Below are 12,157 nucleotides of genomic sequence, written 5' to 3'. Positions count from 1 at the left end.
GTATTATTATCAGCCTAAGCAGATCTCAAGGGTTTTCTGTCCTTCACCGTCCCCCACTCCAGCACTCATGTTCAGTGTCCAAGCAAACTACTCCTTCCCATGTGCAGCCACAAGAGTTGCCTGGTGCTGATGAGAGTGTCTTGCTGATAGCATGTGCAGGCACAGGCTGAGCTGTAGGTCCCTTTGCTAATGGATCCGGGAGCAGAGAAAAGAGTCTTGAGCTATCTGCCCTGTACTGCTCTGGTAGAACCTCAAAGAGGTTACAAATCCTGCCTGAGGGATTGAGCAGGAAAGAAATACTGTATTATAGGTAAATGGTCCTCAAAGAGCAGAGGATACAGTAGGATTAAGGCAAAGGTGAATACTTCAGGGATTGGAGAGGGCCAGTGGGGGAGCATTGTAACTTTATTATTGCCTTTGCCCTCTGGGGGCCGTATTTAACACAGTCTGATGAGCCAGCCAGTGCAGTGATGAACCTTGGAACTTGAGGTGCTATGGCATTCCAAAGCTCTTCTAACTGCAGAAGGCTCCCTAGGGTCCTCCCTGCTCCCACAGTGACGTAACTCCCCTGCCGGGCCCAGAGTATGTCTCAAAGCAGAACATTTAGTAAGAGCTAGCTCCAGAAGAGTGCTTGATAACTCCAAGCTTCCATGAGCTATTCCAGGCACAACAAGGACAGTCAGAAGACAACTGTTCCCAACAGGGGCTGCTTGATGGATGGTGGTAGCACTCTTCCTGCCTCTTACTGCCTCATAGGAAGCAAATGCCATGGCTGTGATGTTAGGCAGAAGCTGCTGCTGTGGCATGTCATTCTGTAATAGATGATGAATGAAGCCATAGAGAGAAATTCCCAGGAGGAGAAACCTTACTGTTTTTCCAATGGGCTGGTCAATCCATGGCCTGTCCCCTGGGCATGGTGTTGTAGGGCTGCAGACCACCACAGTCCCTGTCACCAGCTCTGCAGTCCTGATCTGTACATGCAGTCCCTGCTTAACAGGTGAACCAGCCAGGGTAGGGAGGGCAAGAAGGGCCACTCCTCCACACTGGGGCATGGGTGACACACATTCCATCCCTCATCCTCCTTGCTAGCTGTGGGGTTGGCCTGTGGGATTTCCTGCTGACCTGCCAGGATCATAGCAAGTGCAGAGGAAGCTGTGATACTCTAGTCATTGTGGCAGCGCTGCCCATGGCACAAGGTCCATCAGCTGCCTGAATCTCAGAGAGGAACTCAAGTACAAGTGTGCCTGCCTTATCCTTGTTGCTGGTGAGTCCTCAAAACAGTCCTGTGGGACTGAGGGGTGTGAGGACGACAGGGGTATCAGGAGGGGTGAGGATGGGTGCTGTATCTGATGTGGTTTCTTCAGTCTCACTTTCCACATCATCCAGGCTTTCACTGACAGAAGGGATGATTTGCACCACCTTCTCCTGGAAGTGCACTTGCTTGCGTGGGGCTGGTGGGACCTCCGGTTGGAGTGCAGCTGGATGGGTCAGACTTCTGTCCTTGCTGCCCTTCAGGATGCTCTTCATGTGGCCCAGCAGTGAGCAGTGCTGCTCCCTCTGGGCCTCATGGAAGGTGTAGGTCTGCTCAGTGTCACCAGCAATGGTTGGGGCTGCCATAGTAGCTGAAGGGTCCACGTACTGGCCTGCCTCAGGATGCGCGTCTTTGTGCCCTGAGGTCTTTCTCCTCTTGCTCAGCAGGAAGTAGGCCAAGGCAGTGAGAACAAGCATGGACCCTGGAGAGAAGGATATATTGGTTGAGCGTTGGCCCAAGGTGAAGTGCTAGCCAATAAGTGTTTGGTCCAGTTAACTCAGCACTGCACACATCCTCACCATCTGTGGGTCTATCAGTCCGTTGTTCCCAACAGACCATATTCGTCTTTCATTTGCACTACTCCCCACCCCAACTCAGGCTCCTCACCAGGTATGGTGACATGCCAAACGATGACGGGATGCAAGAAGCAAGCCACTGAGAGCAGAGTGTACCCCAGGAATTTCTGGAAACTCCCTGGGCGTCTGGCTTGCTTCCAGCAGGAATGCGCCAAAGAGTCGGGCTCATATCTGGAGAGAGAAACAGAAGTCCTTGTACACCAAGTGCATGCTGAGGGGGTTTGGACCTAACCATGACCTATCTAAAGGTTCAGACTCTCAGTCTAGTTTGCCAAGAAAAACTGGTGTTTTGGTTAGGGAAGCTAAATGAAGTCTGAGCCCTGAGTGTGGTGGGCAGAAGTAATAAGTCAGCATCATATGTGACCTCTTCTTGGCATGTTTATACCTACTATTTGGATTAAGGTGTTGCCTCCTAGCAATTGGAGATTTTGAGCTTATGCTGAAAGTCAGCAGAAGAGTGTAAGGATTTTCTACATTTTAACTCAAACTTCTGCTGGGCCCTTGTATGACTTTGTACCATGTGCTAAGGGGATGCTGCAGACTAGGGTTTGTCATACTGATGCTTAGCAGATTATGGCACAAACTTGGGTTAAAACGTGTTTAATTAGGTGTGGACATGACTCCACTTATCTCCCTGCTGCACTACTGCCATGGCAGTAGGGGCAGGACCTTTGGTGTGGCAGTTGCATCTTTGACAGGTCTGATGGAAGTGACAGGTTGCCCTGGGCAAGTTGCACAAGTGTTGAGAAAGACTGGACAGGATCTACTCACGTGAAGCACATCTCCAGGAACAAACTGAGAAAGAAGAAGCCTTCACAGACAGTAACTGCAATACCTGAAAAACTGAAAGGTGGAGTTGTCAGGGAGGCAGGGCTGGGCTCTGCAGATAGAAGAAGGGGTGTAGAGGGCTGGGATTTACTGTTCCAGTCACAACAAAGACAGTTTGCTAGGGTCTGAACACTCTCTACCTGGCTGGTTTATGGAGGAAAGCTCAAGACCTTCCACCCATGGAGGGCTAACTTGCGGCCAGTGTCACTTCTGGCCTGCCTGAATCTACATTAGCATGAGGAGAGGGTCGTTCTCACTAACAGGATCAACTTACTCATTGGAAGCCTAATGAGAGAGTTCTCAATTCCCCAAAGCCTTTAATACTGTTTCCTGCTTCTGTTGCAGGCTAGTTTGGTGCTATATTTGGTGGAGGAATCAACTGTGCCACCTCTACTAGCTCTGAGTGCAAGGGTAAAAATACTCACAGCAGGTAGAAAGCCAGGCTTTTGAACTGCCCTCGCTGTAGAGTTTCTACACCCACGCCGATCAGCACTAGAAAGGGAAGGCAGCAAAGGTGTTGACTGCTGGCTCAGTTTGTGATTCTCTGGTGTCCCACCAGCTCCCAGCATCCATGCCCTGATGTCTATGGCTGTTGGTGCATCTGCTTCTGCTCTGTATCTTTGGTGACTCAAGCTGACACAGGAATCCTGAAATCAGAGCTGAGTGCTGGCCTTGATGTACAGCTCATGAACCAAACACAGCAATATACCAGCAGGCAGCCTTGCTGCTGCATGGCCTGGGAAGATGTGCTCGGAGAATAACAGCCTTGGACAGAGATAAGCAATGGTGTCTGTCCAATGTCTTTCCCACCCTCTACTGCTGCAGAGACTTCAGTCGCACTTCCCCATCTGCTCCTGCCTCATCCCACACATCTGTGAGCCTCTGATGAGGCCTCTCTGCTCTGATCCTCTCCATGCCCACCAGCTCTGCTGCACCCCACATGTGGCTGGAGGGCAGAGGCAGGATAGGTGAACTGTGCCAGTTGCATTCAGGTAGGGCTGTAGCCATGGCATTAAAATTCTTTGCTAGCCAAACACAAAAACCTGTAAGAGGAGCAGGCAGATTAAAAACAAGGAATGAACATCCACCCAGAACACAAGCCAGCACAGCACACTGGGGAGTCAGTTTAAGGGGGATTAAGAGTATTAGCAAGGCTAAAGTCCTTCCAGGACTGGTCGTTGGGAGCCAATAGCTTTATGGCATGCAAACTTTCCTTCAACATCCCTCAAGGGTATTTCCAAAATAGCACAAAAACAAAGTGTTTTGCACCAGCTGCAGGGAGCTTGTTCAGCGCACACTGGCCAAGACATGAGGTGCCAGTAGGCTGTGGTTACTCTAACACCACACTGAAGTTAGAGTATTTTTCCAGATTTTGGATTACATTACCTGAGCTGTGGCTGTGCCCCACCCAGAGGTAGGGTACCAGGCTCACAAGCAGGGAGCCAAGCTCTAGCCCACCATGGCCATGAGGTGGGCCACTACTGTGAGTCTGTGCCTGAGCATGCTGTGCTGATCCAGCCAAGCCAAGACCCATCTGGACGCTGTGGTTTTGTTGGTTCTTGCTGTGTCACCTGCAGCTGCTGATCTCCTCTACTGGCCCCTCCTGGCTCCAGGGGAACATATGGGGCCCACGTCCTGTCTCTCCACACCCAAGCAAAGACAGGGAATATCACTGTCATCAGAGGGCTGTGAAGAGACCAAGCTGTGCAGTCCTACACACAAGGAATTGTCCTTCATTATCCTGTGATAAAGCAACTTTCTTAACACTTTTTTATACAAAGTCAGAATTCATCCATTCAGTCATTCCCCACAGACAAATGCAGAATTCAACAGCTCTAGACTCTGCTTTGCCTGGGGAATTTTTCTGATTTTGCACGGCTTCTGCTTTATCTGCAAAGCTGTTTGGGTGAAGTATCTACAAAAAGCAAAGGGTTGTTTCTGAAGTGTTTGTTTGGGCTTGTTGCTGCCTTGATTTGGATCTTCTCCAAATCATGTGGTTAAAGGCACATGATTAGGAATTAAATGGTTGAAAGCATGAGAATTAAGAAAAAAGTAAAGACTCTCTGGATGCAGAAATCACGAGGCCTAAAATCTCCAATTTACGGAGATACCCCCAACACAGAGGTCATCTGTGGGATGGTTTGATTGCTCCTCACTGACGAGCAATGGACAACAGGATATTTCCTGCACAAGAAGCCCCATTGCACACCAAGGTCCTGGGGGAAGGAAGAGTTACGTTTTGTGGGCAGTCTTTTGTGTTTGCAAGCCTATGGAGTTGGCCAGACCTCCTCAGGATCAATTAGTGAGGCTGATGCACTCTCCTCTCCCTTTCATTATTCTTATTCAACCAAAGCCTGTGGGATTCCTTTCTGCGTGGTTTCCATTTCATGTGAAAACCTCATACACCTCATCAGGCACTAAGCGCTGCATCAAGCTGTTTTCTTACCCCATTGAGACACACAAAAGAATAAAGCATGGGCACCTCCCATTCCTTCACTGTCCTTTTGGGAAAACCAGTTGATAGTAGGAAGGCATCAGAGCGGAGATATGGAAAAGTACAGAGACTGGCAGTGCAGCTGTCTGTACTCTGCAGCTGCTCAGCTGAGGGTACTGCACTGCTGGTTTCCAAAAGAGCTATGGGAAGGGGTATGGATGATGCAGAGTGTGGACAATAGCAAACAATCAAGAGAGATTATATTCCATTGAGACTCTTCCAAACTGTAAGCTACGCATTCATTTTTACTGTTCTAGCTTTAGTTTTCCTGCAACAAGACCATGTTTTCACCCAATAATATCTGTGTGAGTTTGGAGCTTTAAGGGTGAATATGATCAGCGTAGGCTCATGTGGGCCTAAGGAGGATGGGAACAGACAGATTTGCTTTTACTAGTTAAAGCAGTGTGCCAGCTCCTGCCTGTTGCAATCTCAATACGATGTGCTGGGGAGTTTGTACAAACTCAATGACTTGAACCTCTGCACTTTATCAGTCTATAAAGTACACTGTGGAGCATAGCCTCCATTGTCCCAGCAGGGCTCCGGGTGTCCTTGGGGACCTGTGTGCTCTCCAGCTGACCTTTGTGCTTTCTGCTTCGTCCCTGACTTGAGCAAAGTGTCTGCAGTTGATAAAGGAAAAGCCAGGGTGGGAGGGCCTGCTGTGACCTACCAAGCGATGTCTGAAATCCAAAATTCCTGGAGTCTGACACAGGCACCTGAGACACTTCTCATCAGGAACCTCTGTTCACACCTCCAGCCATGAGGCAAGCTAAGCCTTTTGATCTCTGCTTTGCTGATGGAGAAACTGAGGCAGAATTCTACCTGCCCTCCCCCATGAGAGAGAGTCAGCAGCAGTACCAGAGTGAATATCTGAGCTTACTGCCCCTGCCCTGGCTATTTATCCCACCTAGAGCTGTGCTGTGGGACAGGGATGTCCACTACAGCCCAACTCTGAGTGAATGAGACGTTGCACCACCATGGCAGCCCAACAGTTTTGTGCTGTCCTGAGTGTTTTGCTTTTCAGTCCCACTCACACTATGCTTGTTCCTCTGCGTTTTTACAAGAAAATAACTTGGCTTTCTTTTCCACCTGCACTTTGTTTTGTCTTATACAAACAGCCCATGCACCCAGCTCTTTCCTTTGATGTGTCTCAAAGCAAAAAGGAGCAAATTCCCTCACCCCCCTTGCAGCATGTAACAGTGGCTAGACCTGGCCAAAGCCTTAGAAACAGCTCAAGAGCCCCCACCCCTATGCTTTTAGTAGCAAAGAAAGGGAGGTCTCTCTTACCTGCTGCAGTGGTGATGCCCAACAATCGGCAGGTGTACTCCAAGGCACTCCAGAATGCTTCCTGCCGCATGGTGAAGATGATGGAGGTGATGCCAGCTAAGAAGAGGCTCTGTATTCAGACCTCCAGCTGCAGGCTGAGCCTCTTGTGTGCAGGTCCTGGTGACCTTCCCAAAGGACTGGCTACCTCCACAGGGGCAGAACAAGCTGCCACTGCAGGGAACCAGTCAGCACTGCCTCAGGGTTGGAGACACTTGGCCTTTTCCCCCTCACCCGCCCTCCCGATGATGATTAATGATTGGTAAGGGGGGGTGCGGCTTTGGGAGCATTTGCAGCCTTGCAACTGGGGTGCACGCGTGGCTTTCCTGCTCCAAGGCAGCAGCTCTGTAAGCCCAAGCTGATTAAATGCATGTGAAGTCATTAGTGCTGTGCGGCTCCCTGCAGGTTAACCATTTGTGAGGAGGATGATGCTTGCTTTTGGCAAGGAAGCAGAAGTCTCCTGGTAGATGGCGGGGCTCCTGGACTCCCCAGCCTTTCAGTGGCACCACAGCCATTTGCACTGGGGTCCCACTGGCACGTGGAGTGGTGTCAGAGGAGGAGGGCTATGTGTATGCATTCTGGCCTATTTGTGTTGGCTTTGGCAGACAGCATCAGGATCCTTGGCCTGTCTCTCTGGGACACAGTGCTTCTGAGGAGGGGCAGCTCTCACTACAATGAAGGCTGAGATAGGGCAGTGTGCACCTACTCACGACCCCACATCCCACTGAACACACCTCATCTCACAGGGGTCACCGGTCCCAACCTACTGCCTGGGTGGGCACAGCCTCTGCTCCCAAAGCATAACAGGAGACCTGTGCACACACTGGTGCCCACCAGGCTGCGACTCACAAGGCAGTGATCTCATCTGCTGGGCAAATCGCCATGGCTCCTACCCTCACTGTGCCTCCTGCCAGTGTGGGCTCAGCACAGACCCCGCACATATGGGTTTCCCTCTCTGTCACCTGCCCCACAGCATATTTTTGGAAGAAACAGGGATTTAGGATCTCCACAGCTGGTGACTCAGCTGTGAGCCTACAATTCCTTCTCAAGAGGGATGGACAAACCAGTACACACCAGCAGAAGAGCCCCCAAGGGGAGCAGATTCCACTGGTGTCCTTCTCCCTGCCCACTGCCACTGGCATACTGCAGGAATGGCATCTGCGCTCCTCTGGCCAATGGCTCCAGAAATTACTGCACTGACTGAAGAACCCCAAGTCTGCAAACTGTCTGGATACATTTTTCTTCGCTATCTTTTTTTTCTTTTTTTTTTAACCTTGATGTGTTGAATTTCAGGTGTTTCTTTAGAAGCGTGAAAGCTGAAAAATAAGTACATATGCCAAAGGAAAGGAGTAGGAATTTCAGGACTGCTGAGAGCCACTAGCCCAGCCTTGAAGAAGCTGCTGTCCTGAGAGCTGTCTTCAGTTCCTGTCTCTGAAGAGTGGGGTCTGTGCCCACCCTCATTGTCCCCTGCCTCACAACATGGTCCCCACACCAGCATTGTGGTAAAGCACCGCTGGGTCACCCTGGGGCTCACATCCAACTGCAGTGAGTTCTCAACCAGAAATTAAATGACTTTTTCTGGCTGCCCTTGACTGCAAAGTTTCCTTTCTTGCCAGCAACAAGCCCCAGGGTTTAAAATAAAAGTAAATTAGTGGGTGGGGGTGGTGATGGAGAAACATAGTCCATCTGGGAAAGGCAACTTAACACATTAATGATTTAAAACCCCTGTCTCCCTCCCGCATTCTCCTAGCCATTTTCCAGCATCTGAGTGGGATACCACCTGACTTGCTGAGAGTTCTTGTCCCTTACCTGGAGGGAAGGTATGGTGTGAGCAGGACAGGCATCCTCAGTGACAACACTACCAGTATTTCCTTCCATTTAGGAGCTTTTTGGTTAGTGCTCCTATGAAGTAATGTCATATAAACGTGACCTTTCTTGGTAGAGGGATCTCCTCTCGTTCTGCCTCCTTTCAACTGGGGAGCTGTGAAGCTACTAGTGAAGCTATGAGCCACTTCTGTGTGTTTCTGTGAGGACTTTCAGAGTGAATTTATGCAGTTAAAAAAGAATGAGAATTTATGATCTACAGGAGTTTAACAGCCTGTAACCAACACTGCAAAACCTATGCGCCAGCACAGCCTGTTCTGGAAGCCTTGATAGCAGTGGTCTCCACTGCACATTAAGCAAATTTCCGTGCATACAGCCTTGCCATTTGCATTCTGGCTGCCAGCCAGGATTCACATTTACTGGCTACTTCCAATGATGTATAGTTATAGCTGAGAGGATTTTATACCATGTTACTGTTTCATAGCAGTGCTAGTCCCAATTTTCATCCTTCCCTTCCTTGCACTTCATTTTAGTCACATTGTAGTAGTATGGCTACCATGGCCACTGTGCTGTGTCTGCCATTAGCGGCACACGCCTCGCCCTGTGAAAGAACATTAAGTGCTGTAACTTCAAACATTCAGCCCTGGTGGGAATCAGAGAAGGTTTCTGTCTGGTTTCTCTGAGCATCGCCCTGGCCTGATGTGATGAGGTGGTCTGCCTGCGGTCCACTGGGCCTGCTGCCATCCTGATGGTGTCACAACCATGTGGGGCTGCCGGCAGGGGACAGCAGGACCCCACCGCCAGCCTGGCTGCTCCCTGCAAATTGCAGGCTGCAGCCAGCCCTCTGCAAGGCGATGATGAAAGATGCCATAAAGTTTTACTATCTGAGTAAGAAGAGTGTGATAGACGCCACATGGATCCCGTGGAAACTGGGAGGATTGGAAGATCCCAGAGCTGAGGCCGGCACCAGTCCATAACAGTTTATGTAGGGTGCGGTGGGGCTGCTAGTCCTGTGACACCTTCAAGGCTCCCTGCAAGGCCAAGTTAGCTGCTCTCATCAGAACAAGATATCCCTACATGTCAGCACGAGGCCCGTTCTCCTGTATGATTGCCTGTCTGACTCTTGTCTCTGAGGCTTTCCCAGCAGTGGACTAATGTTGTACCCCTTATGCAAGCCCCAGTGAAAACATATTCCCAGCTCATTAAGTTGAAAAAAGGGAAACTCAAAACCCAGAGATAAGAAAATCCCCAAGTGGAACCCTTCCCCCTCTGTTCACTGTTATTAGTAGTATTACTTTTAATTGCATGATTGATTTAAACTCATGCTCTTCAATAGGATGACAGCAGAGCTAAAGCAGGAATTCAGCAAGGAGAGAAGATATCAGGAGAGATCAGACTGGGATCAAGATGATGCTAAACCCCACCACAATGATTGCCTCTGTTCTCACTGCTTCTCAGCTGCCCATGACATTTATTTGCTGGTAGCAGAGTGAATGGTATGAGGGCTGAAGCAGGAGTGGGTGGAAAACACTGCAGTGCATGTAGAGCCCTGGCAGGGATGTGGTGCTCATGCCAATGGGATGCTCCCCGCAGGCAGGACTCAAGCCTTGGAGCCTGACCTGGGCTCTCAGGTGATGACAGGAGATCTTAGCTTGGTAATGTGAACCATACATGCAGCTTACACATGCAGGAACCTCCACCATAAAGAAGCAGATTGTAGCAAAAGCAGTCCAGCCCCCACATCACAGGTTAAAAGGAGGCGCAGAGCCCAGGGATAGCACAGGAGTGGTGCAGGGGCAGAAAGACTACCCATGGGGAACTCCAGAGCAGCCTGTTGCTGTATAGCAGAAGAACGGATGAAATCAATCACGTGTATTTTTTCTGGATCAGCAGCTCAGCTGCTCTTGGGACCCCTGAACAAAGACTGGAGCTCCCCAAACCAGCCAGCTCCTTCCCCACCACTGGACTTGTCACACCACTGGTGTGACACACCAAGCACCAAGCTGCCTCAGGCTGCAGTTCCCATTTTCCAACTTCTCCATCCCCTTGTCTTCCCCTACAAATCATTGATGAGCTGTCACATTGGGATCAATGGCAGCCATGCTACAATGTGCAGGGTGTGCAGGCTGGTTCTCAGTGCTGAGAGCTGATGATGTTGCCAACAGGAGCACTGTGTCAATACAAAGGAGAGGCTCCTAGTTTTCCTATTGCACTGACTCATCTCCATTTTGCATGGGGAAGTAGGGGCAGGGAGCTTCGATGCAGACAGCACACAGCAGGTCAGCCTAGCTCAGCCCAGGGTGATGCATCCTTTCTGCCTGCACATCCCTTGAGAAATCCAATGGTGGCTCTTAATAAGGAAGGTTATTCACCTAAGCTGTAACCTGAATTAACATGAATTGCTCACAGAGTAAATGCTACAAGCTGTGCTGCAATGGTGCTGAGTGAAATCCACCCCTGCATAGTGGGCCTGTAACAGGACTGGTGCACCCGCTTGGTGCCACAGGACAGGAATGGTTCTCTGCTTAATCCTGTAAGAGAAGTATCACCATGGGGGAAGTGCAATAGTGTCACCGTGGGGGAAGTGCAATAGTGGAAAAGGAGCTTACAAAGAGATCAAATATTCATGTGCAGTCTCTTGGTCTGGAGTGTATTTCATAAGGAGAGATGGAATATTTTATCAGCTATCAGGAGGAGGGAGTACTGCTAAGTTGCAGTATAAACAAGCTCTGTGCAGGAGGGTCAGCCCACAGACGTTTATCCATCCATCAAAACCATTTGACTTCTTGCCCTTTTTTCTGGCAAAGGGGACCGGTAACTTCTCCCTGCGTGGGAGCAAACAAGGTGTACGCAGAAGTGATTGATTCACCTGGTGTTTGAGACACACATCAAAGAGCCTGCTTGCTGTGTTTTGAAGCCTAGTGAGCAATTTATAGAAGAGTCTATGAGGATAAATACTGAGAGATTTATGTGAAGCAACACAAAACACATGTTTTTGGCTGTGGAGATGAAGAAATATACGAGGACTTGCAAGCTATATAGCTTAAGTTATTTATGAAAGTGTTCCTGTTCAGTGGGATTTATTCTGGAGCTTCATTGTACTTGGAGCTGCCTCTGAAAGGCTGTGAAGCAAACAAGCACAGCAGGCCCCATCATCTCTGTGTTGTCTCAAAGGGGTTTGAGTGTTGAGGTTTAAAAGTGGAGGTTTATCACAGCCAGGGCTGGGGAGAGGGAGAAGCTGAGAGTGAGAAGGAGCAGCAACAGGCACAGAGATGGAACACCTGGAGATGGGGCTCTGATGGAGCTGAGAAATTGCTCAGCAAAGAGGGAGCTTCAATGCAGACAGCACACAGCAGGTCAGCACAGCTCAGCCCAGGGTGATGCATACCTTCTGCCTGCACATCCCTTGAGAAATCCAATGGTGGCTCTCAATCAGGAAGGTTATTCACCTTCCTGTGCAAGCCTGTGAACCCATTGTTCCTGGCTGGTGTGGAGGGAGAGGAATAGGCTGTCCTGCATTAAGTGTCCTGTCAGCACTGCTGGAACGTCTCACCCCAGCAGAAGGTAGATGTGAGCTGTTCTAAGCCAGCTTGAGATTGCTCCTAGGCCTTCTGCTCCCTTTTCTGGCATAGGAGTGCAGTGCTTGGGATTTGCTTAGCAATTGATTGTCCTGTCCATGGGAAAGACATCTTGCCCTCATGTGTGCTTACCATGTGGGCCATTTTATTTATGTAGTTGAGTCTGCACATTTATATTTAGTAAGAGAGGCTATCACAGATGTAGTAAGCTAAAGACGAGACTGAA

General features: G+C 49.6%; 1 protein-coding gene across 2 annotated transcripts; it reads right to left on the bottom strand.

The window, feature by feature from the left end:
* Nucleotides 1–387: 387 nt before the first annotated feature.
* On the bottom strand, nt 388–6,720 carry TMEM72 (transmembrane protein 72). Of its 2 annotated transcripts, XM_042863118.1 has the most exons (5): nt 6,494–6,720; nt 3,141–3,207; nt 2,659–2,730; nt 1,919–2,058; nt 388–1,733 (listed from the first exon to the last, which is right to left on the bottom strand). In XM_042863118.1, the coding sequence occupies exons 1-5, from the start codon at nt 6,561–6,563 to the stop codon at nt 1,273–1,275; spliced, it is 810 nt and encodes a 269-aa protein (XP_042719052.1). In that variant the 5' UTR covers nt 6,564–6,720; the 3' UTR covers nt 388–1,272. The 2 variants fall into 2 exon arrangements, with proteins under 2 accessions (XP_042719052.1, XP_042719053.1); XM_042863119.1 differs by lacking the exons at nt 1,919–2,058; nt 3,141–3,207; nt 6,494–6,720 and having other exon boundaries at nt 2,659–2,671.
* Between the last annotated feature and the right edge of the window lie 5,437 nt (nt 6,721–12,157).

This window comes from Lagopus leucura, unplaced genomic scaffold (assembly GCF_019238085.1).
Source record: "Lagopus leucura isolate 7727_CA_CO unplaced genomic scaffold, USGS_WTPT01 Super-Scaffold_739, whole genome shotgun sequence".
NCBI lineage: Eukaryota > Metazoa > Chordata > Aves > Galliformes > Phasianidae > Lagopus > Lagopus leucura.
The sequence above is the reverse complement of the archived record's forward strand: the minus strand, read 5'-3'. Positions and strand labels throughout refer to the sequence as shown.

Excerpts from the sequence above, each read along its gene's own strand:
- TMEM72 (XM_042863118.1), bottom strand. The coding sequence starts at position 6,563 with ATGCGGCAGGAAGCATTCTGGAGTGCCTTGGAGTACACCTGCCGATTG. Across the intron at positions 3,208-6,493 it reads GGGCATCACCACTGCAGCAG|TGCTGATCGGCGTGGGTGTA; the intron begins GTAAGAGAGACC and ends TTCCCTTTCTAG. Across the intron at positions 2,059-2,658 it reads TTCCTGGAGATGTGCTTCAC|ATATGAGCCCGACTCTTTGG; the intron begins GTGAGTAGATCC and ends TTCTCTCTCCAG.